We start from the raw sequence: 26934 nt of genomic DNA on the forward strand, positions 1-26934 counted from the left end.
GAGGAGGAGAGAAAGAGAGACAGAGACAAAGACAGAGACAGAGAATGAGAATAGGACTGCATGGCGCCAGGCTGTTTGGATCTGAAACCTAGCAAGTCTAACCTCTCTTTGCCTCAGTTTCCTGTCAATGAAGTTGGGGAAAATAACAATTAACTATCCACAAAGTAGTGTTGGAAAGATTGTGATAATATGTAAACAACGCTTAACACAAAGTTTGGACCATAAAGAGAGCTCAACAAATATTAGCCGTAATAGTAGTGATTATTATTATTGGTGGTAGTCTTTAACCTACTGAGGATCCAGCTCTGATTTATATCAACTAAATTCAAATCCTGGAGAAGGGTTTGGACTGCGACTGCAGAGGGCAGTGACTCGTCTTGTGGAAATGACTCTGGGGGAGTCTGAGAGGCTAAAGCACAGGATTTGTCAGTCACCTGCAGGCTGGGGGTTGGGGCACTGGAGCCTCCCAGATGAAGGCTGTTTCTTCATGGCAGCTTCATTTATGGAGGGGTCATCCTGCCGCCCATCCATGTGGGAGCGACATGTGCTATTTCTACTCCAGTCCAGCGATGACTTATGTTATACCACTACATGCCAGATCCTATTGGCTTGGAGGACAACTGATTTGGGGGCACAGAGGAGGGATACCTAACCTTGTGTAGGAGGGTTTCTAGAGGAAGTGATATCTCTGTGAGACTTAAGAATCCCTTGACATTTCCCAGATGAAGGGTGAGGAGAGTTATCCAGACAGAGGCTACAGTCTGAGTAAACCTCAGAGGTGATAGGGAGCTTGCTGAATTCTGTGAAAAGCTGACATACAGAGCAGAGTGACAAGAAACAAGGCTGGAGTCCCACAGAGGGCCTTGTGTGCCATGATAAAGAATTTAGACTTATCCTGAGGATGAAGAGCACTAAGCAGGTTCCAGGACCCGCTCGGTCATGTTCAGTTCCGTGGTCCCCGTGGCACTTACACACCACACCTTGAGTGATCCTGCTCTGTTGATCAGGGGCAGATAAATGCCCTCCTAGAGGTTTGTGGCCTGGGTTTTGCATTTAGCCTCCTCGAGTGCAAGTGTTCCTCCAAGGACCACATCCATACTGGTGTCTCACAGAAAAAGTGTTTCACGTCTCCCTCGAGAGGCATAAGAGGCCATAATGTGGTCGCTGAGAGCCTGTCTTAGGGGCCAGACCTCAGAAAAGCAGAGGACCTGTGAATGTTTCACACACTTCGCCCTGGGTGCCTGCTCTGGCTGAGAGCGCATTAAAAGTCCCAGCGACCAAGGGGCAGGTATTGTCCTGGTTACTATGGCATCACCTTGGAAAGGATCACTCAGGGAAAGCCACAGCTGAGCCGAGTGAGCCAGGAGGCGAATGTGGTCCGAAGCAGCAGGAGGGGCTGGAGATAGGCTGCAGACGCTGTCGCTGGTCTCGGGACACCTCGTGGGCTGGAGCCCACTTTAGCTTCTCCAGCTGCAGCCCAGGGCACGAGCCGGGCTGCGCTCAGCCTGAGAGTGGCTGCCTGAGACAGCACCACAGGCTGCTGCTGAGCTGGGAGCTGAGAGGGGCCGAATTCCCAGTGACACACCACTTGGCCTCTCTTTTTTTTGGCAGGGGGTGTTGTCTCATCTTGAAAGATCTGGGCTGGGTTTCATCTTCTTTTTGATTTTAAGTAGTCACCTGTATGAGAACTGACTTCCAGGTGTTCATCGAGGAAAGCAGAGTGGTCCCCACGCTGGAAATGAGAAAGGATGACAATTTCCGAGACTGACTGTTGACGGCTTGGAGATACCCCCTTTTCAAAATGCCTTTTAAAGCATTTGATACCTTCAAAGAAAAAATTTTGAAACCTGGAAAGGAAGGAGTGAAGAATGCTGTGGGAGATTCGTTGGGGATTTTACAAAGGTAAAGTTTGAATGCAAACTTTAGGTTTCTTTCTGAGTAGCTTCACATTTCTGGTGTTTGAAAGAGTTTGCCTCATGTTTTTAAAGCCACATTTAAAAAAGGAGTGAGTGGGTCAGATTAAAGGGCTTCTGGAGCCCCTTCTCGCTCCAACAGACTATGTGCCTAGAGGAAAAGATGCATCAAAATGATAAGGTTGAATTAGGAAAACATCCAGACAAACATTCTGCTTATACAGTAGGATTAGCACTTATTGGAGATGGTAATATTGCATTATTGTGTGTTTGGCATTGAATTAGAAAAGATTTAGGGAGATAATATTTCATGTTAATTCAGTACTAATAACAAAATCAGGAACCACTTTATATGGTTATGCTCTGAGCTGAAATAATTTTTAAGAATTTTTCACTTCATTTTTCACTATAAATGAAAATTAGGTATTTGCAAATTGTGTAGCTTGTAATATAAACTATATAAAGTGGTTCTTGATTGGGTGGTTTTCAAAGAGAAAGATAATTACACAATGGTGTGAAGAAAGTAACTTAAAAAATTAGTATTTAAAGCAGAAAATCTTACATGATTAAGTGGGAAAGTGTTAAGTACTATCATTGAATTGAATGTTTTTGTCCAAACCAAAAAATAAATCTTTTTTTAAAAAGTAAAATATATTACCATTGGAAGAGAGTTTGCCATAAATGAATGAAATGATGTGATATTTTAATTTGTGATTTTTAAAAGTAGACATAGTAAATGCCTTCCTAGGTCTTATAGATGAATTAATAAGCAGTCCTTATGTGCAAGGTAAAATGACTCCTTTAATCTCTCTGACATAAATAAATGTGAAAATATCCTTGATAAGTTTTTTATGATTATTTCTAATCCTGGTGAGTGAAAAATGCCACCTAGCATCTCCTTTTAACTTTTCTATCTATGTTTTCTCTTAAATTTAAAAACCAGCATTTGAAGGACTATTTCTAGGCACACTGAGATTCATTCCACTTCTTGTATTTTATAACACAGGGGCTCCTGTCAGTGTTAAATTTTCCATTGTATCACTCTTGATGAGCTTAGCAGGAGAACTGGGTTGGGCACCTTATTATTTTGGTAATTAAAAACAAAAAACTTTCCATCAGAACTACACTGAATTATCATGTATAGACGAAAACCTACCTCAGTGACAGCAGGATAAACCAGCCAAACATAGGAAATGATTACAATAACCTATTCTTTTAAGAGTGTTTTATCCTTCCATTGAGCACTCCCAGGTAACATCTTATGGTGGTGTTCATTTGATTAAAAATGTGAAAGGAAGGCACAGTGGCTTAATTGGCATATTCAAGTGATGACAAAGGCATCCGACAAAGTCAGGAATAAAAACCACGACTTTGGACTAGTCACCATTACAATCACCAAACTCTGTGCCTTAGTTTATAAAATACTCAACCAAAAGTACTTCGGAGTGTTCTTTTCCAACTTTGTTTTTTAAAATTTAATCACTTTTTTCAGTAAGGGACTTATCCTAAATGCTGGTTTTACTGTGTTTGATTGGATAATCCAAACTTGAAGATCCTTTTGTTTACCAGATTGGTTTACTTAGGGATATAACAAAATTAGTAATTTCCAAGTTGTGTGACCTCAACCCCAAATTAAGTTATATGTCTAGGACTCTGAAGAGTTTCCTCAGAACTGCATCATGGAACAATAGAAAAGCAGCTAACACAGTTCTGGAGATAGAGAATACACTAAATGAATGCTAGATACTATCATTGTTGTCATAATTGTAGAATGAATGTTTTTAGAATAAATAAAGCCAAGCTCGCACCTCTTCTTTCACGGATCCCTAGAGAGACACGATTGGCAAGGAAGGGGAAAAAAAGGCATTAATTGACCGTCGATCTAAGTTGACGGATCCTCAGCTCTAGTGGTCTTTGAGCAGCGCTCCAGAATTAGGGCTCCTCCAGCAAAAACAGCTCTGCCGCGCACTTGGTGTTAACCTCAAGTCTATAAGATAATTATATATAAAGTGCCTTGCCCAGAGCCTGGCATGTAATGGACATTCCCTCTCCTCATTGATTTTTACATAAAACCAGTTGACGGAATCCAATGTGAAAAAAAAAAAAAAAAAAAAAAAAAAGACCTTAAAGAACTGTTTTCTGTTTTGTAAGGGGCAGGAACATTGGGAAGTTAGAAATCCCGACTTTCTAACTTAGCAATCAGTATAAATCATAAATGTCTAATAATGTTTAAGGCTGAGATCATCATCTAGATGGAATTTTTAGATGTTTTTTAATCACGGAGTGTTCCTCTTGGTCAGGGGAGTGGCAAATGCACAGGAAAGCATCTGAAGTTTGCACATGGGGCTGATTAGAGCCAGGCATTATTAATCTTTCTGGAGAACAGTCATTGATAAGAAGCAGCTGAACAATTCATCAGCTAAAGGTACAATAATATTTTTCAAATGTAGGAAGAAAGATGATGCATTCACTTATCATCCAGTATTGGAACAGATAGACAGCATTACATTTGGAAATTAATGTCCAAAAACTGATATACAGATTTTTTTCAACTTAGATGATAATATGAGTACCCTCTAATTGCTTATGTGTAATAAATGATAATAATGAACACTTAGTATGTTCCAGGTACCGTAAAATTATTTAATTCTATTAACAATCCTGTGAGGTAGGGTCGATTATAATCACGGTTTTACAGATGAGAAAACAGAGACACAGAGAGGTTAAGTAAATTGCCCACAGCTTATAAGTGGCAGAGCTGGGTTTCAGACCAGACATTTCTGCCCACCATTCTTAATCATTACACTATGCTGCACTCTAATCAACTGTCCGGTCTGCCCACTTGCCGTCTTGAAACTTAACCACTCACTTAGGCTTAGGGACTTACTTGGGCTGCAAAGTAGCCAGCAACCTCTGGATCTTCAGGCAAGCATGGGCTTTTATTCTAATTAGTTATAGTATGGAAGGCTTTCCCCAAGGGAGACTGAGCGAGAGTCTGGTCTCCTTTTAGGTGTTCATATCTCCCCTTTAAAGTGATGGTACCAATCCCTGTATTGTGTACATCTTCAGCATTCAGCGGTTGTGTATTGAATGTATGTACCAGCCATGCACTATCTGCTCCATAGACAAAGGCTAGTGTGTGAGACCAGGCTCTGAGATCAGGTGATCCTGGATTCCAATTGCCGTGACATCATTTACTTTCTGCCTGCACAACCTCAGGCAACTTGCTCCCATGGTTGCCGTCAGGGTGATTCTATTAAAACAGATAGCATCTCTCCCCTGCTCACCACTAACGCCTCCCCCCCACCCAGTTTCCCACCTCACTCAGAGTGAAAGCCATTGTCCTTTCAATAGCCTTCAAGGTCCTACATGATCTGTAGGACTTTGAGAAATCTGACTTCATCTCTGACCTTCACTGCCTGCCTCACCCCACTCCAGCCACACTCTGCACTCTTACTGGAGCTCCCTGGACCCGTTCCTGTGCCAGCTTTTGTATTTTCCTTTGAATTAATTTTTACGGGAGTATAGTTGCTTTACAATGTTGTGTTAGTTTATACTATACAGTGAAGTGAATCAGCTATATGTATATATATATCCCCTCTTTTTTGGATTTCCTTCCCATTTAGGTCACCACATAGTATAGAGTAGAATTCCCTGTGCTTTACAGTAGGTTCTCATTAGTTATCTATTTTATACATAGCATCAATAATGTGTGTATGTCAATCCCAATTCATGCCACCCCCCCCTTCCCCCTTGGTATCCATACGTTTGTTCTCTACGTCTGTGTCTTTATTTCTGCTTTGCAAATAAGATCATCTATTCCATTTTTCTAGATTCTACATATGTGTGTTAATATACAATATTTGTTTTTCTCTTTATGACTTACTTCACTCGGTATGACAGTCTCTAGGTCCATCCACGGCTCTACAAATGACCCACTTTCGTTCCTTTTCATGGCTGAGTAATATTCCATTGTATATATGTATCACATCTTCTTAATCCATTCCTCTGTTGATGGACATTTAGGTTGCTTCCATGACCTGGCTATTGTAAATAGTGCTGCAGTGAACATTGGGGTGCATGTGTCTGGATGTGATTTATTGAGAGAGAGCTCTTCCTGGAAAAATTGGGAGAGAGGGAGTAAAGCAGGATAGGAAAGGAGAAAACGAAGCAAAGATGTGATCTCAGGTAACGCACAGGGGCCAGGTCACAGTGGAAAGCTCTGGGGCATAACTGGCACTGGGTTGTCCCTTTGAGCAAAGGGACCAATCTTTTATGTCTCTGCATCAGTCAGTCATTGACTGTGGGTACCCCGGCAGGGATGGAGGTTTATAATGGAGGCCATGTAGTGGTGGGCAGTTCTCCTAAGAAGCGAGCAGTTGCAAGAGACTAGCAGCTCTAGAAGTGTGCTGGCTTGAGAAAAGGGACCTGGGCTGTGCACTACAGCCCACTCATTGCACCATACAGATCCACTTGCTTCTCACATTCAATTCACTCCATCCAGGTACAGCTTCTCCACGACCCTGTGGTCATAATTCCTGAGGAACCTTCAGGAGAAGAGTTGGTGGGATGCACTAGCTCTCTTTGCTCTGGTTGGTCCCTCCTTCCCACCCGTTCTCAAGTCCCCTCCCTTCTGTTAACTTGCCTTGTGGGTTGATCCAGTCCTCAATCCCTGAGGGATCAAAACTCCTGGTTAACATACCCTTACCAGTTATGGTTGCTGTATTTGAGTTACACTGGACAAGGCAGTATCGGGAGATGTCTTAGTGGATGCCCTGAATGCCAAACATATGTCTTCTTGCTCCTGTGATGAAGCAACGGTCCTAACGCATCCTGAGGATCAGGATCAATTTCCCTTGCTACAGTGGTGACCCCTGGCCTTCCCTTTTGCTCTTGGTGTGAGGACCCCAACATGACTGGGCAGCAGTCATAGCCATATACTTAATGGGATTTTCATTGTATTCCCAAGTGGAAGAATTCTTCTTCGGGATTAGGACTTCTGGATCCACAGAGCCTAAAGTTGAAGAGATGAGGTAGCCCTCAAGTGGGTTACTGGGAATGATGGTGAGTGGGGCCACCCCTGTTTCTAACCCCTTGTTTCTCAGACCCATGTATTCTACCTATTGGGGGCAGAGTACCATACAGTAACTGTTGGTTTATGGAATATACTGCATCCAGAAGGGTAGCACCCTATCCTCACAGAGATTTATCTCTAAGCTGATGCCTCAGCTGCTTCTTTAAGAGCTGGCACCTGCTCTGGCAGGTGGCCAGCTCCTGGAAGGTGTAGGGTATGTGGTAGAGCCAGTGGATCCCATTGTCATGTACCTCTGCTATACCTCCTTTGCCATAAATTGGCTTCCTCGGGTTCTTATTCACAGGGGGAATTCACTCATGGTCAAACTGAAAGGAGGAAGTCACTGATAGTCAAATCTACTTCAAAGATGTGCTCTTCTCAGTTACTGAACCACAAGAAGCTCTCAAGTTATTTAAAAAATCATAGCGGCCCTAATCTCTGACCACAATGCACTGATTACTAGAAATTAATGCACAATTATATTTTTAAAGTCATCAGCCTCCTCTTGGCATCTCTACTTTGTCTAAGGTTCCGAGAGCCACACTAAGAGCTCATTAGAATCATTTTCTTGGCCTTTGCCAGGATGTTAAATCCTGTGTCATGGGGGAATGCCCCCTGCATTAGTTTCCTAGGGCTGCTGTAACAAAACACCACAAACTTGGTGGCTTCAAGTTATTCTCTCACAGTTCTGGAAGCCCAGACTCAAGCTGTCAGCAGGGCCATGCTCTCTCTGAAGGCTCTGAAGGAGGATTCATCTTTGCCTCTGCCTCACTTCTGGTGGTTGCTGGTGAATCCTTGGCCTTCCTCAGCTTGTAGACACATCACTCCAGTCTCGCGTCTGTGGTCAAATGGCCTTCTCCTCCTGGGTTTCTCTGTCTGTGTGTTCAAAGCTCCTTCTTTTTATAGGGACACCAGTCATTGGATTAGGGTCTACAGTAATCCAGTGTGACCTTGTCTTAACTTGATTACATCTTCAAACAACCCATTTCCAAGTAAGGTCGGGTTCACAGGTATCAGAAGTTAGGACTTGAACTTATGCTTTGAGGGCAACATAATTCAACCTAACCTTCATATTGACAAACTCTCCCTTATCCAATTTTATTGCCCCTACATCTCCCTCAGAATCCATTCCCAGGCATACTTTCCTGCTTCCTGCTGGGAAATGTTAGTCAGATCCTGCTAGTTTGTAGGTGTATAACCCCTCCCTCCATTGACAGGCACACCCAATATTTGCCTAATCTTTCCCAGCCTGGGACTCGGTGCTAATTATCAGTCTGGCGGTCAGAAAGGGAGGTGGGAGCAGATCTTGAAGAGCATCAGCGTCATCTCATAAATCACCTGCTCCGTCTGAGGCTAGTTTTCAAGTAAAAGGAGGAGGGACATCTGTCTTCCAAAAAGAAGCGTGGCTGCGTCTGCAGGTCCAGAGGGTTCAGAGGAATCTAGGGCTTTAGATGTTCAAGTGCATCTACCCTTTAACCCAGCACTCAGGTATCCTAGCATTCCAAGTTCTTAGGGTCCCATTTCTTATCAGGATCTCAGCTTGGGTGTAAGAGACCTCCCCAGCCTCAGAATTCCACCTTCTCTGGAGTTCTGCTATTTTTTTAAAACTAAACTTTTGTTTTGGAATAATTTTAGATTCACAGAAAAGTTGCAAATATAGTACAGAGATTTTCTATTTACTCCTTACTTGGTTTCCTCTAATATTAACATCTTACATTATTATGGAACGGTTGTCAAAACTAAGACACCAACATTGGTACATTACTAATTCAACTCCAACACTTCATTAAAATTTCATTAGTTTTTCCATTAATGTCTTTTTTCCTGTTCCAGGATCCAATCCAGGATACCACATTGCTCTTAGTCATCATGTCTCCTCTGATCTGTGACTCTTTCTCAGCCTTTTCTTGTTTTTTGTGACTTGGATGGTTTTGAGGAATACTGGTTGGGTATTTTGTTGAATGTTCCTCAGTTTGAGTTGTCTGATATTTCTCTCATGATTAGACTAGGATTGTGAGTTTTTAGGAAGAACACTGCAAAGGTGAAATGCCTTTCTCATCACATCATATGGGGGAGGGGTACGTTGTATCAACATAACTTATCACTAGTGATCCTAACCTTGATTGCTTGGTTAAGGAAGTGTTTGCCAGGTTTCTTCTCTTTCCCTACTCTATTCTTTGGAAGCAAGTCACTAAATCCAGCCCACACCCAGAGGGGATTCTGCCATTTTTACAATGAAGTCTTGTGCCTGATCTTCAGTTATGTCTGCTCTCCAACTGCAGGAGATGAGGGTCTCTTTAAAGGCTGACAAGGAAGTGACAGATGTTCCCTTTCTCTTTTAAATTGGTAATTGATTGCCCCAATCCTGTTATTTTCTTTCTTCAGAGCATCAGTGGCATTTAACAATAGCCACTCACTGTAAATAAATTAAAAAGTGGAAAAAAAAAAAATAGCCACTCAACTCTGTGGAGAAATTGCTATTTCTCCTATACCTCCCAAGTACCAGAGATATTGCATGAACCACTGCAACCCCTTCCACCTGTATCCCAGCCCAGTTCACCACAGCTGAAAGTCTTAGCATTCGCACTGGTACCACATACTGGGAACTATCAACACTCACCTACCACCAGTGTTGGGGTCCTCACTCCCAACCAGTTAGTGAGCTATCAAACTCTAAGATCTCATTCTTAGGGTTTGCTTCCTAGAACGACATTCTCTTAAGGACTCCCCACCTTAGGGGTCTTTCCAAGCAGCAGGGCACAGGACCCTTCAGCTTTTAGACCCTTAGCCTCTCTCTTCTAACCATCTCTTTTTATTTATTTATTTATTTATTTATTTATTTATTTATTTATTTACTCATTTATTTATGGCTGTGTTGAGTCCCCGTTTCCGCGCGAGGGCCCTCCCCAGCTGCGGCAAGCGGGGGCCACTTTTCATCATGGTGCACGGGCCTCTCATCATCGCGGCCTCTCCCGCTGCGGAGCACAGACTCCAGACGCGCAGACTCAGTAATTTTGGCTCACGGGCCCAGCCGCCCCGCGGCACGCGGGATCCTCCCAGACCAGGGCCCAAACCCATGCCCTCTGCACTGGCAGGCAGACTCTCAACCACTGCGCCACCAGGGAAGCCCCTCTAACCATCTCTTACCTTCTCCTAGTCTGGCAGTAGATTTCCTTATCTAGGGCTTATTTTCTCTTTCCCCAATTTCCCACAAATATCTTTACAATAACCAAGTCCTCTAAGCGCTTCTTCAAGGTTAGTGCTAGGACCATAGGCTCAATACCTATAGAGTGAAGCAGGCCACATTGTATTTTATGACAAAGACACATTTTAGATGTCAACACACAGAAATAGTCTCTACTTCCACAAAGAACTATGCGGTATCATTCAAAGTTCTTAGTTGCAGTCAAGAGAATCCACTCTAGCTAAGGTGGAATGAAATTTAGTAAAGCATATTAGTATGCTTTCAGATTCCTTGGGAGGACCAGATCTGGACACTCTACCTGCAGTAAAAAGGCAACAGAGAACATATTATATCATATCACTAGAATGTTCTAGATAAAACAAAGCCACTACCAATGCTTGTCTCTAGGTTCTAACTATGTTCCAGAATTCTGCCACAGAGTCACAGAGGAAGCAGCTGCCTCCACCATTGCATGTGTCACCATCTGCATTGCCATTTCCCCTGCATACTGCATCCTCCTCTTGTTACTTCCTTTGGCACCTAAATCTCACACACACACTTCTGATTTGGCAGAGTCCACATCATAGCTAACATCACAGCTACAGGAGAGCATAGGAAAAGTAGTTTTCTCTGCTGGTAAGGCAGAGCTCAAAATATCAAGTGGCAGTTAGACATTGGGCAACCATAAATGATGGCTGTCTACTTCTTATGATTGTTCATAGTCTAGTTTTTATTTTTCTTCTTCTGATAGAGATATGAGTACAAAAGATGTTTTCCTTTCCTCTTAACTTTAAGGAAAGCAACAGTGCTAGTGTAATGTTAAATGGCAACTGAGCTCAGTGTTGGGGTGACAATAAACAGTGGTGGGGACTGTAGTTAAAAGGAGAGTCAATTATAGCCATGAGAGAATGTGGACCTAATAATTCCAGATTTTCAGTTTTCAAAATAAGCCAGAAATCCAAGCGTTTTTGTCTGTTTGTTTGTTTTTGGAGCAATCTCCTGACTTTTAAACTCTGGCAATTAATCCAAGTTCTGGAAAAAAAAAAAACAACAACTCTATACATGCATCATACCGCACAAAAAACATGTCTATGGGCCAGATATGGCCATTGGGCTGTTGCTTTATCACTGTAGCTTAGGCTTTTGGAATAAGATAGCATAGAGTCTAAGTCTATTTTCCCTGCTGTCCATTTTCCCACCGGACCTCCAACCAGCCAAGAAGACTTGTCTTCCCTGTGTTGGACTCCAGGACTGGGGCGCCCAATATGTCTGCCTGTGTGATCTCACTTTTCCTCTGAGTCCCCTCCCTGGGTCACAGGTCTTGACTTGATCACTTCTCTTCCCTTCCTACTTGATCCTATGTGGATCTTTCTTTCAGCCTTGGTTGTATAGGAGTCTTTCTGCCAGTTTCCAGTGAGAATTGTTCCACACGTAGATGTATTTTTGACGTGTTCATGGGATAGGGTAGGGGTGGGGGGCGAGTTCCACATCCTCCTGCTCCGCCATCTTTATCCCCTTCTTATCGTTCCCTGATTGGGTAAGGAGCACTGACTCTCTCCTTTTATGAGGGGACAGGAAAGGGTGAAATTCCAGGAGGAAAACAAAAACAGCAGAGGTTAACACCTCAAAATCTGTGAAACTATGCTGGGTACTAGGGATACTTGGTTCCTGACTTTATGATTTTATAGTCTACTGGAAGAGGCAAATAATATCTTTAAAAAATACACCAAAACAGGTACTGTGAGAGTATTGGCTGGGTGGGAGTTGACCAGGTGCATTTTCTTGAGATCCTTGGAATCTGGAGCACTGAAAGCCACACTGATGAGATCCTATTTCAAATCCTAACCTAGCTCTGGGAGTCAGACTTTAAGTCCCTCCTCCTTTCTTTAAGTTTCCATTTATTGATTATTTATCAAGTGCTTTATAAACTTTATCTTATTTAGTGCTCACAATAGTTCTATCCTCCATTCATGGAACTGAGGCTCAGATAGGTTAAGTAACTTGCTCAAGGTTACACAGCTAATAAATACCAGACTCAGCATTGGACCAGGACTGCCTGACTACAGAGCATGTTCTGTCTCTTTTTTTTAATTGATGTTTTTAATTAAATGGAAGATTCTTTAAATTCTACTGTGCTTTATAATTTTCAAAACTTTCACACACATGATTTCATATAATCCCATAATATCCCTTCTTTCCCTCTACCCCTATATTTCCCCTCCCCCTTTCCCTCTCCCCACTGGAACTACTAGTTTGTTCTCTATATCCGTGAGTCTGCTTCTTTTTTGTTTTATTCACTAGTTTGTTGTATTTTTTAGATTCCACATGTAAGTGATATCATACAGTATTTCTCTTAATCCCTCTTCAGTATTGCTTCTCTAGAACCTTTAAAAAATATCTATTTAGGTGACGCACTTAATATTTTTAAGGTGCTTTCTGATTAGTTCCTATGTAGGAGCAGGCTTGATATCAAATCTGGATTATGTTTTCACCTCACCCACTGCAACTGGGTGATTCCTGGGCAAGGTTTTTTGTTTGTTTGTTTTTTGAGTTTTGGTCTTCTGAGCTGTAAGATGGGGATAAATCCTACTTCTCAAGATTGTTTTGAAGATCTCTCCCTCTCTCTCTCTTATGGGGTGCCTGCAGTGTAGAAGGTAGTCAATATCCTTCAACTTCCTTCCTTCTTCCAGTAGAGTAGCGACTCGATGATTATGTGAAAAACAATCTGATGTAAATGTGAGCCTTTGGGAGGCAAATTAGAATACTGTATTCGTCTGCTCTGGTTGCCAAAACAAAGTACCACAGACTGGGTAGAAACTTATTTTCTCACAGTTTTGGAAGCTGGAACTCCAAAATCAAGGTGTTGGCAGGCTTGGTTTCCCCTGAGGCCTCTCCTCTTGGCTTGTAGATGGCTGCCTTCTTTCTGTGTCCTCACAGGACCTTTACTCTGGTGATGTGCTCTCCTGGTGTCTCTCTGTGTGTCCAGGTTTCCTCCTCTTGTAATGACACAAGTCATATTGGATTAGGGCCCACCCATATGGGCCCTTATTTAATGTTAATTACCTCTTTAAAGGCCCTTTCTCCAAATACAGTCACATTCTGAGGTGCTGGGGGTTAGGATTTAAGTAAATAAAGGGACTTCCCTCGTGGTCCAGTGGTTGAGACTTCACCTTCCAAGGCAGGGCGTCCAGGTTTGATCCCTTGTCAGGGAGCTAAGATCCCACATGCCTTGTGGCCAAAAAAACAAAACATAAAACAGAAGCAATATTGTAACAAATTTAATAAAGACTTTTAAAATGGTCCACATCAAAAAAAAAAAACCTTAAAAAGAAAAAGAGTAAGTAAATAAATTTTTTAAAGTCATAAAATGATCTTAAGTTCTACTCAATTTGTGCTCCATGTATGGAACTCATTACCTGCAAAACAAAACCAAATCTCCATGATTACTGGAACATTTGAATTGGAAGTATAGGTGTGCAGGTACTTAAAGGCCAGTTAGCATATCTTAAGCAGTTATACTCCTGGGGCTTGATTGTTTACTGGACAGTTGTTTTTGTGAACCTTGGGCCTGTACTTGTCTAGTATATAAAGAGCCAGCAGCTCAGCCCACAGACTGCAGCTATCTGTATTTGGAGAAACAGCAACGATGAATGTCACCCTAGAAAGAATGAAGATTCTCTGATCTAAAAGACCAGCTGCAGGCAAACATCAATAGGAAACCAAATATGATAAGCAGCACTTATGTATGACTGAAGTCCTCTACTTCTTAAGAAGGGAGTTCCCGGGGCTTCCCTGGTGGCGCAGTGGTTAAGAATCCGCCTGCCAATGCAGGGGACACGGGTTCGAGCCCTGGTCTGGGAAGATCCCACATGCCGCGGAGCAGCTGGGCCCGTGAGCCACAATTACTGAGCCTGCGCGTCTGGAGCCTGTGCTCCGCAACAAGAGAGGCCGCGATACTGAGAGGCCCGCGCACCGCGATGAAGAGGGGCCCCCGCTCGCCGCAACCAGAGAAAGCCCTAGCACAGAAACGAAGACCCAACACAGCCATAAATCAAATAAATAAATAAATTAAAAAAAAAAAAAAAAAAGAAGGGAGTTCCCTTTTCTCATTTATTCTTTTAACCCCAAACCCCTTTAAAAAAAAATAACTTGTCACTGGGCAGGGATGAATAGATGCTTACCTCTGTCTGTAAAAGCTGTAAGTCAGGAGTGATGCCCAAAATTGATCCCTCAGTTCCATTCAGTTGACTAAGGATTCATGTGTCCAGGCACCATGATGAGCCCTAGGAATAAAGATGAGGAAGAAATGGCTCCTGCCCTCAACATGCTCACAGTCTATTGGAGAGAACTTCATTCATTCATGTTCTCAAATCAACACATATTTACTCCACACCTACTGTGCTGATGACAACAAATAACTAACTCCATGTGATAAGTGCACTAATAGAGGAAAAGTATAAAACATTTAGGCAGCATCAGGGATGGTACAGTCCCTAACATTGAAGCAATACCTACTCATTTACTGGTGGTAATATTTTCCTCTTGGTAGTGTAGGCTCATTTAATCTTAACAACAGCTCTGTGAGATAAATATTATATTCATTTTACAGATGAGGAAATGTGAGATTCAGAAAGGCCAAGCTACTTGCCCAAAGTCACACAGCTAGTATATATGTGGCAGAGCTGGCGATCAAACCTGGGTTAGCTGACTGCCACAAAGCCCGGTTTGTTCTATTAAGCAGGGTGAGGTAGTTCGGAATCTTCCTCTCTGAGCAAATTGGCTGTACAAGTTATGTCTCACCATTTTTCTGTTTTTAAAACAAACCAAATCTAACTGTGGTGGAAGTGAAGTTTCAGTTGATATAGGGGTGCCCCTCCTGCCACACCCAGGATGTGCAAAGGAGTCACAAACAACTCTGGAACTTCCTCTAGTGGTTGACCCATGCTCATTCCTGGTCCCATGGTCACGTGAAGCCTGGTGACTCAGCTGACACTTCAGGCAAGAGAAACTGAAACTGAAGGAAATCTACCCCCATGCTGTTGTGTCCTCCCTCTGGAAGCTCTTAGGACATCCCAGGTGGCACCATGCACTCAGAGGGTGCTTGTGTTGGTTCAGGTCCTCTAAGAAGCAGATGCTAAAACTGGAATAGATGCACAAGGGATTTATTGAGGGAAAAGGGGAAGGAGCTATGGGAGCCTGGGAGAGCATTCAGACCACCACGGTATCTGCATAAGAGAGAGGGAAAGAAGAAAGTTTAGGTAGGAAGAGTCTCAGACTCCACCACGGTACTAGGAAGTTTTGGCAAGGCCACTGGGGAGTCCTGCCTCTTGCAGGAAAGGGTCTGCCTTAAATCACTGCTATGCTCAGTGCTTGCTGGAGAGCAGCCTGTGACAGTGTGGTCCTCGAGTCAAAGCCCTGGTGCACTCAGAGCACAGCAGCTGGGTCTGTCTTCAGTTAAACTCCTCAAGACCCCACAGTGCCTGAGAATGTTAGTCTGTATTACTTTTCATCCAAAGCATCTGCATGCATATAGAGAGATGCTAAGCTTGTGAATGGTAACAATTTTATTAATAGCAATAATAATACTACTCACCATGTATTAATAGAAAGATCTTTTATGTACCAGGCACTGCACTAAATAATTTACATGCATCATTATCATTTAATCATTAAAACAACCTTATGAGATAGCTATGATCACTAGCCCATTTTAGAGATGGCGATTGTTATGAACTGAATTGTGTCCCCCCCAAATTTGTATGTTGAAGTCCTAATTCCTGGTACGTTTCTTTGTGTGTGTGTTGGAAAACAGTTTATTTATTTTTAATAATAAAGATAGGAAGGAATTACACTGAAGTATTGATACTTATCGCCATGTTATGCAAATATAGGCAGTTTTTCTGCTTCTTACTTTCAGATAAAACACAAAAGTATAAACTTATTTTTATAACCTGATAATTATTATAAAAAAGGAAAAAGTGAACAAGTTGAATAGTCAGCTTCTAAAGGAGGAACTAGCTCATAAAACTTAAATGTTTAAACACACTACACAGTAAATAAGTTCTTACCATATATATAAAAACAGCAGCAGATGAAATTTGAAGTTAGTATCCCAAGAATTGCAGTCCCCAGCCTTCATCTAATCCCTGGTGAGGAATATGTATTTGGAGATAGGGTCTTTAGAGAGGCAATTACATTAAAATGAGATAATTAGTTTGGACCCTAATCCATGTGACTGGTGTCCTTATAAGAAGAGGAAATTTGGACACAGAGGGACACAGATATACACAGAGGGAAGATGATGTGAAAATACAAGGACAAGATAGACATCTACAAGCCAAGGAATGAAGCTTCAGAAGGAAGCTTGGCAATACCTTAATCTTGGACTTCTGGCCTCCAGAACAGTGAGAAAATAAAGTTTTGTTGTTTAAACCACTCAGTCTGTGGTACTTTGATATGGCAGCTCTGGCAAACTAATACCAGAATACTGTGGCTTAAAGTGGTCAAGTAACTTAGAGCCAAAGTCACAAAACTGGCACAGGGGTGAAACAGCATTCAGCTTCTCTCATTCCAGAGCCCTTTCTCTTAAATATTCTCCTCTACTGGGTCATCCGTGGTGACTGGGCTACAAAGTAAGAGATGACAAGGTGACTCAGGAAGATCACTGAGACAGAACACAGCCTGGTGAGCTGGGAAACTCACATGAAAGGGAACTTGGCCGGACAGGCAGGAGAAAGGCTCCACATCTTGCCCCTACCCTCTACTGGCTCTGTGGTCTTGGCCAACCCACTCTTGCTTTCTGAACTACAGTTATAATTTGTGTCAAATGGAAGCATTAGATTTCCTGTCTCACTGAGCTGTTCTAACCATAGAATAAGATCATTATATGAAAGTGTAGGGAGAGGAAAGGGCAGAGGGAAAGAACTGAATTTGCTTCATACAAATATTAGTGTAGTTGTTATATATTATCTATGTTTTAGTGAATATTAATATTATTATAATAATGTATCAATATTAGAGCATCAGTTTTCCATGCTATTCAAATTATATATGTTCTGATGCCAGAAATTCATGATGACCACTGGGGCTGCACATTATAAACAGTTTTATGATCCAAATAACTCTTAGACATCAATATAAATGGCAATAAATGGCATTAATGCTCAGCCCAGCAGAGTGGGCTCATTGAATGGTTATGAGGATTAATGTAATAAAAATAGCTGGCATATATTGAGTTTTCACATGTGTCAAGTTCTGTTCTAAATGATCTAATATAATAATTCACTTATGACAATCCTAAGAACAATCCCATGAAGAAGAAACTATTATAATTCTTAGGTTACAGATGAGAAAACTGAAGCCCAGAGACGTTAACTAGGCCAAAGTCACACAGCTAAGTAAAAAGAAGAGTAAAAATTAAAACTAAGGGACACTGGTTTCTAGACTGGACATAGATTGGAGAAGAAATGCATCCAGGACGTCACCAAGTTTTTTGCCTGAGCAACCAAAGGAAAAAACTTGTCATTACTTGGGATGGGAAAGACTTCAGGAATTAATTTCTTTTAGGGGAACTCAGTTTGGATATGTTAAGTTTGAGATGCTGATCGTGTGTCTAAGAAGATGTCAAGTAAGTCTAGATATGAAAATTGGGATCTGTCAGCATATGCATGGTATCTGTAGCCCAGAGGCAGAGTGAGGTCACCCAGAAAGTATAGATAGAAAACAAAAGAGATCTATGAACTGAGTCCTGGATATCCAAGTGTTTACAGGTTGAGGAAGTAGGGAATCAGCTTAAGGGATAAAACAGAAGGAGTGGTCAGGGAATTAGGAGGAACACCAAGTGAGTGTGGTTTCTGTGAAGGAAACAAAGTAGTCAAGGAAGAAAGAGTAATCAGTAGTGTCAAGTGATGCTGATAGGTTGAATAGATGAGGACTGAAAATAGCCTTTGGGTTGAGCCACATAGAGGGCATTGATGACCTTAAGAAGAACAGTTTTGGTGGACAGGTTGGGGGATACCTCGTTGGAGTGGGTCCAAGAGAGAATGAGACAAAGGGAAGTGAAGACAGTGACTTCCAATTTTTTTTTTATAAAAGGAAGGTGAGAAATAGGGGAGTAGCTGAAAGAGAAAGTGTTTTTACTTCAAATGTTAATGTGGGACAAATAAGAGCATATTTGTAGACAATAAGAATGATCTAGTAGAGAGGAAAAATAATTGATTAAGTATGGGGGTAGGGATTTCCTTGAGTAGATGAGAGGCGATGAGATCTAGTGTCCAGGGAGAGAGGTTGGCCTTAGCTAGATGCATGGACAACCATAGAAAAAAGGTAGAACAAATTAGCATAAATGCAGGTAGGTAGATAGGTACACAGGGAGGTTGCTGAAGTTCTCTTCTGATTACTTCCATATTCTTGCACATTTATTAAGCTACCACTCTGAGTTCACACACTGAAAATGAAAGCTCTTTTCCTGTTTTACTATTGCTCTTCACCTTGATTTCAACAAAACCTACATCATCCAGCAAATATAGCTGCTTGTGTATGTGTCTTTCTTCCCAAACAGCCTAAGAACTGAAGAAAGGCAGAGACCATGTCCCCTTCTTTATTGTTCCCTAACACTCAGCACAGTGCCTGACACACAGTAGGCACTCAATAAATATTTGATGAACTGAATTAAATCCAGTACATTTGCTTCTCTCTACATGTGCTTTAACCTCATTTGCTTGAGTCATAAAAAGCTACCAAGACTATCTCTTCTGTGAATTGGTGGGCAAATTATTTGTGTTTCAGTCTGGTCTGTATTAGCTATTAGTGAATATGATACTCAGGAAAACGTATAAGCTTTGCTTATTTTTACAAAGACTTGGAACTTAATTGGGCATCCTCAGAAGGGTTACAATATGTGAGAGGATGCATACAGCTCCTTTTATAATTGACAGATTGTGTTCAGTTTGCCCAATTACTCTTTTCTTTAAAGAAGAGAGTAAATTTACTGTAATAGACATACCATAATCTGAATTTATAGAACTCAGTGAGAAATCCTACCATCTGGTTAAAAATTGTCAGAAAATCTCCTCCTTAGAAGAACCACCTAAGGAAGAAAGGATACACAACCAGTTGGTTGTGTGCTGTGATAGGAAATGTGTCTCCCTACCTCCATCTAGTATTTTATTAAGACTTAGAAAAAGAGGAAGAAAGAAAAACATCTGCATTAATTTTCTACTGTATATCTTTCTAGCAAGCTTCAAGTGACATTAAAATTAAGGTCAAACATAATAGTTAGCTGGGTCATGCAATGTGGATGAAGTCTATGGATACTCTTTCAGCAGGAAGTTCAGTAAAGCATATATTTTTTTTTAATAAATTTATTTATTTTATTTATTTATTTTTGGCTGGGTTGGGTCTTCGTTGCTGTGCGTGGGCTTTCTCTAGTTGCGGTGAATGAGGGCTACTCTTCGTTGTGGTGCGCGGGCTTCTCAGTGTGGTGGCTTCTCTTTGTTGCCGAGCACGGGCTCTAGGTGCACGGGCTTCAGTAGTTGTGGCATGCAGGCTCAGTAGTTGTGGCTCGCAGGCTCTAGAGTGCAGGCTCAGTAGTTGTGGCACATGGGCTTAGTTGCTCCACGGCATGTGGGATCTTCCCGGACCAGGGCTCGAACCCATGTCCCCTGCATTGGCAGGCGGATTCTTAACCACTGCGTCACCAGGGAAGTCCCAAGCATATTGTTGAGGACACAAACTCTGGACTTGGGCTTGCATCCCACCATAGATGACTTAGCTTCCTCATGTATAAAAGGACAAGATAGCACGATCTAACTCATGGGGTTGTTATGAGATTAAAACAACTTAATGCCTATAAGGGTGCAATATGATATCCAGAATATCAGTAATTTTAGCCATTATAATTTATTTTAGTAATAATGATGATGATGACGTTAAAAAATGCAGGGTGCATCCTACTCTGGGTTTCCTTTTTTCTTTCTTGGTACACTTTTTCTTTTTTTGTAGTACACTTTGTTTTTTTCTGTAATCCTGGTTTTTCTTCTCTGTGCATTCTTTTTCCACTGTAGGAAAATCGATGGGACCAGTGAGGAAGAAGGTGACATTGAGCTGAATGAAGAAGGAAGGCCAGTGCAGACGTCCAGGCAGAGCCCGGCACTCTGTGACTGCCACTGCTGTGGCCTCCCCAAGCGCTACATCATTGCCATCATGAGCGGGTTGGGATTCTGCATTTCCTTTGGGATTCGGTGCAACCTTGGAGTTGCCATTGTGGAAATGGTCAACAACAACACTATATATGTTGATGGAAAACCAGAAATTCAGGTCAGTGTCTGTCTATGTTGGGAGTTCTTTCGGCCGTGGCTGTATTAATGTTTTAAATTCTTAAAATAAAACACATAGGATTATAAAGGAAACCCATCATTTTAAAATACAGATATCAGTCTTCCCTGGTGGCGCAGTGGTTAAGAATCTGCCTGCCAATGCAGGGGACATGGGTTCGAGCCCTGGTCCGGGAAGATCCTGCATGCCGTGGAGCAACTAAGCCAGTGACACAACTACTGAGCCCACATGCCGCAACTACTGAAGCCCATTCACCTAGAGCCCGTGCTGTGCAACAAGAGAAGCCACTGCAATGAGAAGCCCGCACACCACAATGAAGAGTAGCCCCCGCTCGCCACAACTAGAGAAAAGCCTGTGCGCAGCAACGGAGACCCAATGCAGCCAAAAATAAAATAAATAAAATAAATAAATTTAAAAAAATAAAGCAAAAAAATAAAGTAAAATACAGATACCAAAATATTTAAAAATCGAATTTGTGGTATAGAAACATATGGGCTTCTTTATGAACATGTCAGATGACAAACTCTAGCACTGGGTCTAATAATTACTATAATTTTGAAGTCTGAAGGAGAAGCAATAGTTTGAGATAGCAGCAACAACCATCATGTGATATGAACATATTTATAATTTCCACTAGTAACAGAGTCACAGGTACTGATAAATGACTGGGGTTTGTTTCCTACATTCATAATTACAGGAAATGCTAAAGTTTAGTTAGTGGAAATAAAGATGCTGATTATTCCCCATCCAAGTTCATAGATCCACATGGTTCCATCCCCGGACTCCAGGTTAAGAAACCCCGGTAAAAAGGTAAAGCATGGGGTGGGCATCAAGAGAAGGAGGCAGCAAGTAAAGTGGGGTTAGGTCTTGCAGAGCCTGCTAAGCCATGCAGGGAGATAGGGGTGGGCTTTAAGCAAAGAAGTGGTGCGGTCAGATCCACGCTCCAGAATGATCACTGCCCAGCCAGTCATCTCCCAGTGGATTGGGATTGGAGGGAGTGGAGGCAGAAGGCCCAGTTCAAAGGCTGTTGTAGTCATAAGCACTTAAATGCTTTAAGCACTCTGATGTCACTTAAATAGTATTGTTTTTATGAATCACTGGAAAGATAAAATCTGGTTTGTTTTTTAAATGGTAGGCCTAGAGAAGTATTGAAATTATGGGAGAATAAAACGAAAATGTATGCCCAGTGCATACCCAACATATACGTGTTTCATTGTATTGAACACACACACAGTAGTGACGCATGTGGAAATCCATCTGTTTGCAGAGAGACAGCTAATAGTTCTCTGGTCCCTGCCCATATTTGGGGAAACATTTATTTATTTATTTATTTATAAAATTTATTTATTTTATTTATTTTTGGCTGTGTTGGGTTTTCGTTGCTGCGCGTGGGCTTTCTCTAGTTGCGGTGAGCAGGGGCTACGCTTCGTTGCGGTGTGCGGGCTTCTCATTGCGGTGGCGTCTCTTGTTGCAGAGCACGGTCTCTAGGCGCATGGGTTTCAGTAGTTGTGGCACACAGGCTCAGTAGTTGTGGCTCCCAGGCTCAGTAGTTGTGGCTCACGGGCTCTAGAGCGCACGCTCAGTAGTTGCAGTGCACGCATTTAGCTGCTCCGCAGCATGTGGGTTCTTCCCGGACCAGGGCTCAAACCCGTGTCCCCTGCATTGGTAGGCGGATTCTTAACCACTGCCCCACCCGGGAAGCCCTGGGGAAACATTTAGATCAGAATTTTCCAAACTGCTGTCTGGAAGTCATTGTTCTGTAGGCTGTGCTGTGAAGAAGGTATCTTATGAACTGGAAGCCTTTACTGTGTTGTGTCCTATGAGAATCTCCAAGAGGGAGCTGTGGTGTGCATTGTTTCCTGGACTTGACTGCAGAATGCTTTCTTTCATGCCACATCTGTTTCTTGAGAGAAACTGTCCCAGCATTACGTGGAACAGTTTCTGTCACGTACTGGTTTGGGAAAATTTGATTTCAATTCATTAAAAAGAAGTCTTTAGTTGGCCGGCAGGTTTTTTTGTTTTTTGTTTTTTTCCTTTTTCTTTATAGCTAAGAGATTATTCTGCCAGAAGAAAAGGGTACCATGGAGATTCGTCTAACGATTCTCTTTTTGATGCCACAGCTGAATCTGTTTTAAAAGGATATCCTGGTTGTTTATTTTGAGGTGGGGAGGGAGGGCAGTAGAGGTGTGAGGGGGCATGTCATGCATTTTAAAAATAAAGAATGATGTATATTAGTGAGGTTTCAGATGTGTATCACGTGCATTCTGGCAGCCCTTTGTGAGCAAGGGCAGCTAATTAAACTCGTCTGCTGAGGCCCGGATCAAAATGAGGTGCTCATTTGCACTTGTTTGTTGCCTGAAAAGATGGCCCTAGGTCAGCAGAATTTACTTGGAGGTATATGGAAAAGACATTTTGATAAACTTAAGGAACAATGCTGTGTGTGCTCTCTAGTTTCTATGGTTTTGCCCTCTGGAGTCTTAGAGAAACTGATTAAGATCTAAAATATGCTTTACATCATTTTCCCTGGCCTTATAAGTAGGAGTTTAGTAGCATTTCAGAAGTTCCAATTTATAGCAGGCCATTTCTCTCTTATCCAAATAGAACAAAGCTTAGATATCATCTGAGCATGTTCAACCCGATGACAAAGATTTCACTAATTGTATTACAAAAGGCTCTCAATGGCTGGTATATTTGTTTGGTTGGTTTTATGGGAGAAAAACTAGATATTTTGCACTGAGATATTTTAAAATCTTCATTTTCAGCAGAGGGAGAGAAGTAAGCAGTGTGAATTGGTAGGTCTTGCAAATAAATGGCATCTATTCTATTAGTGGTATAAAGGGTAGTTTTAGTTGATGTGTGAGTAATCATTTTTAGTTTAATAATTATGAGTTTTAAAACACGTGAATCACTTAGAACAGTGTCTGGCATGTGGTGAGCAATAAATGACTAAAGTTTGAGCAACTTTGAGACTGGTTCCCATTACCCTCAGGAAAAACCCAAACTCCTTCTCATGAATCGTGAGCCCTGTAGGGTTAAGAAGAATTGGGCTTTGGAGTTGGCCAGACATGGTTTCAGACTTGACCCTTGTTTATTAGCTCTGGGACCTTGAGCAAGTTGCCCTTCTGTCTTGGTCAGGGATTGCTGGTTGCAAAGAATAGAACTGCAGGGAGACCAGCTCGAGCTAAGAAGGAAATTACAGTGAGGCTATAGGGGATCTCACGAAAGTGAAGGGCAGAAAACAGAGCTGCTATGTATGTTTGTGCAGTCTGCGGCCTGGACAGGGGAGCCCAGCCTGAGGTGGGACTAAAATCCAGGCTGTACTCCACTGTGGGGAGGAAAAGGAGCCAGGAAGGGCAGAGTGGAGCTGGACCTCATGGGAACTAGGATATCCTTAGCTTAGTCTCCAACTTGCTTGCTGTGCAGTGTCTTGCATCTGCTTCTCTCTGAGTCTGCTCCATTCTCCCAGATCTCTCCATGGACTGTTGTTTTTGTTTTTTCCTTTTCTTTTTTTTAAAAAATATTTATTTATTTATTTTTGGCTGTGTCGGGTCTTAGTTGCTGCACACAGGCTCGTTGTTGCGGCGCACGGGCTTCTCTCTAGTTGTGCCGCGTGGGTGACCGAGCACGTGGGCTCAGTAGTTGTGTTGCATGGACTTAGTTACCCCACGGCATGTGGGATCTCAGTTCCCTGACCAGGGATCGAACCCATGTCCCCTGCATTGGAAGGCGGACTCTTAACCACTGGGCCACCAGGGAAGTCCCTTTTTTTTTCTTTTTCCATGGCTTCTCACTGCCCTCCAAAGCTGAAGTTCTTTGAGCCGTTGCCTTGCTGGGGAGCTGACTTACTTGGCGCTGACTCCAATGGGACTTGTTTCAATTCAAGTGTTCAGTATTGTCTAACTAGAATTTCTGGGTTCAGGTTAGAGAGAGAGACACAGGTGGGCTGAGTCCATCCGATGCCTTGGCTCCCTCTACTCAGGTGTCCAGTCACAGGGGAGAGGCCCATGGCTCTGGGGGAGGAGGAGAATCCTCTTAGAAGGAAATGTGTGTAGGGAGCCAGGAACTGGCATTTCTAGCAATTCTTTGCTAATCCTCATTGCCTTATTGTGAAATGGGAATAAAAGGCCTGCTTTACAGATCAAATGAGATAATCTGGCACCAATATATTAAATACCTATATTACTTTCCTAAGGCTGCTGTAACAGATTACCACAAACATGGTGGCTTAAAACAATAGGAACTTAGTCTCTCATATCTGGGGAGACCAGAAGTCCGAATCAAAGTGTCAGCAGGTCCACACTTCCTCCAAAGGCTCTAGGGGAGGATCCTTCCTCGCTTCTTCCAGCTTCTGGTGGCTCCAGGCATTCCTTGGCTTGTGGCAGCATCACTCCAATCTCTGCTTCCGTCTTCACACGGCCTTCTCTCTGTGTACCTTCTCTTATGTCTCAAATCTCCCCCTGCCCTTCTCTTACAAGGACACGTCATTGGATTTAGGGCCCAGCTAGATGATCCAGGAAAACTCATCTCAAGATCCTTGACTTTATCACATCAGCAGAACCCTTTTCTCGAATAAGGCAGCATTCATAGATTCTGGGGATTTTGTGCATATATCTTTTGGGACCCTTTTTTCAGCCTAACACAGTACCTGACACAGTGCTTGGCTTATAATAATAGTTCAGACATGAGGCCATTATGATTCTAATGGGCTGAAGAGATAATGAAAGTCAGTTCTCGGCAGGCACAAGTGCTCTTCTTCAGGTATCATTTCCCAAATGGACAGAAGCACCGTCTCGTCAGAGAGAAAGACATGAGCAAGGGACAAGGTGATTGACAGTTAGCCGCTGGTTGAAGTGGGTCCCTCTGTCTCGGATCCTTGGATTCTTGGGGCATTCTGTGACTCAAGGCAAAGAAGTCCAGTCTCTACTTCTCAGTGAGAAAGTCAAGTCTCCGCAGCAATGGAAAGAATATAGTTTTTTTGGGTCAACTAGGTAAGAGGGCTTGGTCTTGGCTCTCTTTATAACTGGTTGTATGACCTTGGGCAAGTAAATTAATCTCTCTAAGCCTCAATTTCCTCTTCTATAAAAAATGAGATAATAATAGTTACCTCTACGTGTTGTAAGGATTAGAAGAGGAAACACATGGAAAGTGACTTAAAATCATGTCCCTCTTCACTCAGTGCTTCCCTCTGTCTCTGAGTAAAAGCCAAGGTCCTTATGATGAGTTAAAGGGCCCTTCATCATTTGAACCTCTCTTATTTTAATGCCTATTATCCTCTTCCTCACGTTTACCCTCTAGCTCTACTGACATCTTGCCATTCCTCTAACACACAAGATGCATCCTTACCTCAGGGCCTTTGCACTTGCTATTTCTCTGCCTGGAAAGCTTTCTTTTCAGGTAATGAACAGCATGACTTGCTCCCTTTCTTCCTTTAGGACTTTAGTCAACAATCATCTCCTCGCTGAAGCCTTTCCTGGCCACTCTATCTAAAATTTCACCCTACTTCATTCCTACCCAACATTTCTATCCCCTTCTCTGCTTTATTTTTTTCTTCTTATCACTGATCACCATCTAACACAGTATGCACTTGTATACTTTCTGCCATCCCCACTGGCATCTTTGTGAACATAGCAATTACTGTCATTGTTCACTGCTGTATCCCCAGTGCCTAGAACAATGTGTGGCATGAAGTAGCGTGAAATAAAAATTTGGTAAGCTGGTTTGAATGAATGATTGTTAGTTCCATTTTACTCTTGAGCTTCAACTTCCTAATCTGCAAAGTGGGAACTACAGTACAGAGCACAGGCCAATATTACCTGGACTGTGGTCTCCTCAAGGCAAAGGCAATACTTGTTTGAGTTTGTATTTATACTGTCTATCACCTGACCTGGCACACAGGAGGCATGAGGTGCATGTTGAATAAACGAGCAAATTATTATATAACAATTTGTGAGAAAATAAACTGTGATGAAAAGTTATGAGATGTTGGGGACATCCCTGGTGGTCCAGTGGCTAAGACTCCGCACTCCCAATGCAGGGGGCCTGGGTTCGATCCCCGGTCGGGGAACTAGATCCCGCATGCATGCCGCAACTAAGTGTTTGCATGCTGCAACTAAGAAGTCCGCATACTGCAACTAAGAGGCCTGCATGCTGCAACTAAGACCCGGTGCAGCCTAAATAAATAAATATTTTTTTTAAAAAGAAAATTTATGAGATGTAGTATGTTGATAATTAAGAACCCTTACTCCATAATAGGAACATCTTGCACTTTGATATCAATGCTTTACAAAGCCATTCGTTTATTCATTCATTTGGCAAATCTTTACTTGCCCCTTCTACGTTACAGGCATTTGTTTCAGGCACTAAGGCTATAAAGTCAAAAGGACATGGCTGCCACCCTAGAGTTACTCGCCACCCCATGTGGGAGGTGG

The 26934-nt window shown here is 42.3% G+C and overlaps 1 protein-coding gene across 2 annotated transcripts in view; it reads left to right on the forward strand.

The window, feature by feature from the left end:
- The first annotated feature begins 1801 nt into the window (after positions 1-1801).
- Positions 1802-26934, forward strand: part of SLC17A8 (solute carrier family 17 member 8) — a 50193-nt gene continuing 25060 nt past the window's right edge. For both annotated transcript variants that reach the window (XM_068560843.1, XM_068560844.1), the window contains exons 1-2: positions 1802-1902; positions 20236-20488. In XM_068560843.1, the coding sequence (XP_068416944.1) occupies positions 1802-1902; positions 20236-20488 (354 nt within the window). The remainder of the gene's footprint in view (positions 1903-20235; positions 20489-26934) is intronic.

This window comes from Eschrichtius robustus, chromosome 13, assembly GCF_028021215.1.
Source record: "Eschrichtius robustus isolate mEscRob2 chromosome 13, mEscRob2.pri, whole genome shotgun sequence".
In the NCBI taxonomy this organism is placed as follows: domain Eukaryota; kingdom Metazoa; phylum Chordata; class Mammalia; order Artiodactyla; family Eschrichtiidae; genus Eschrichtius; species Eschrichtius robustus.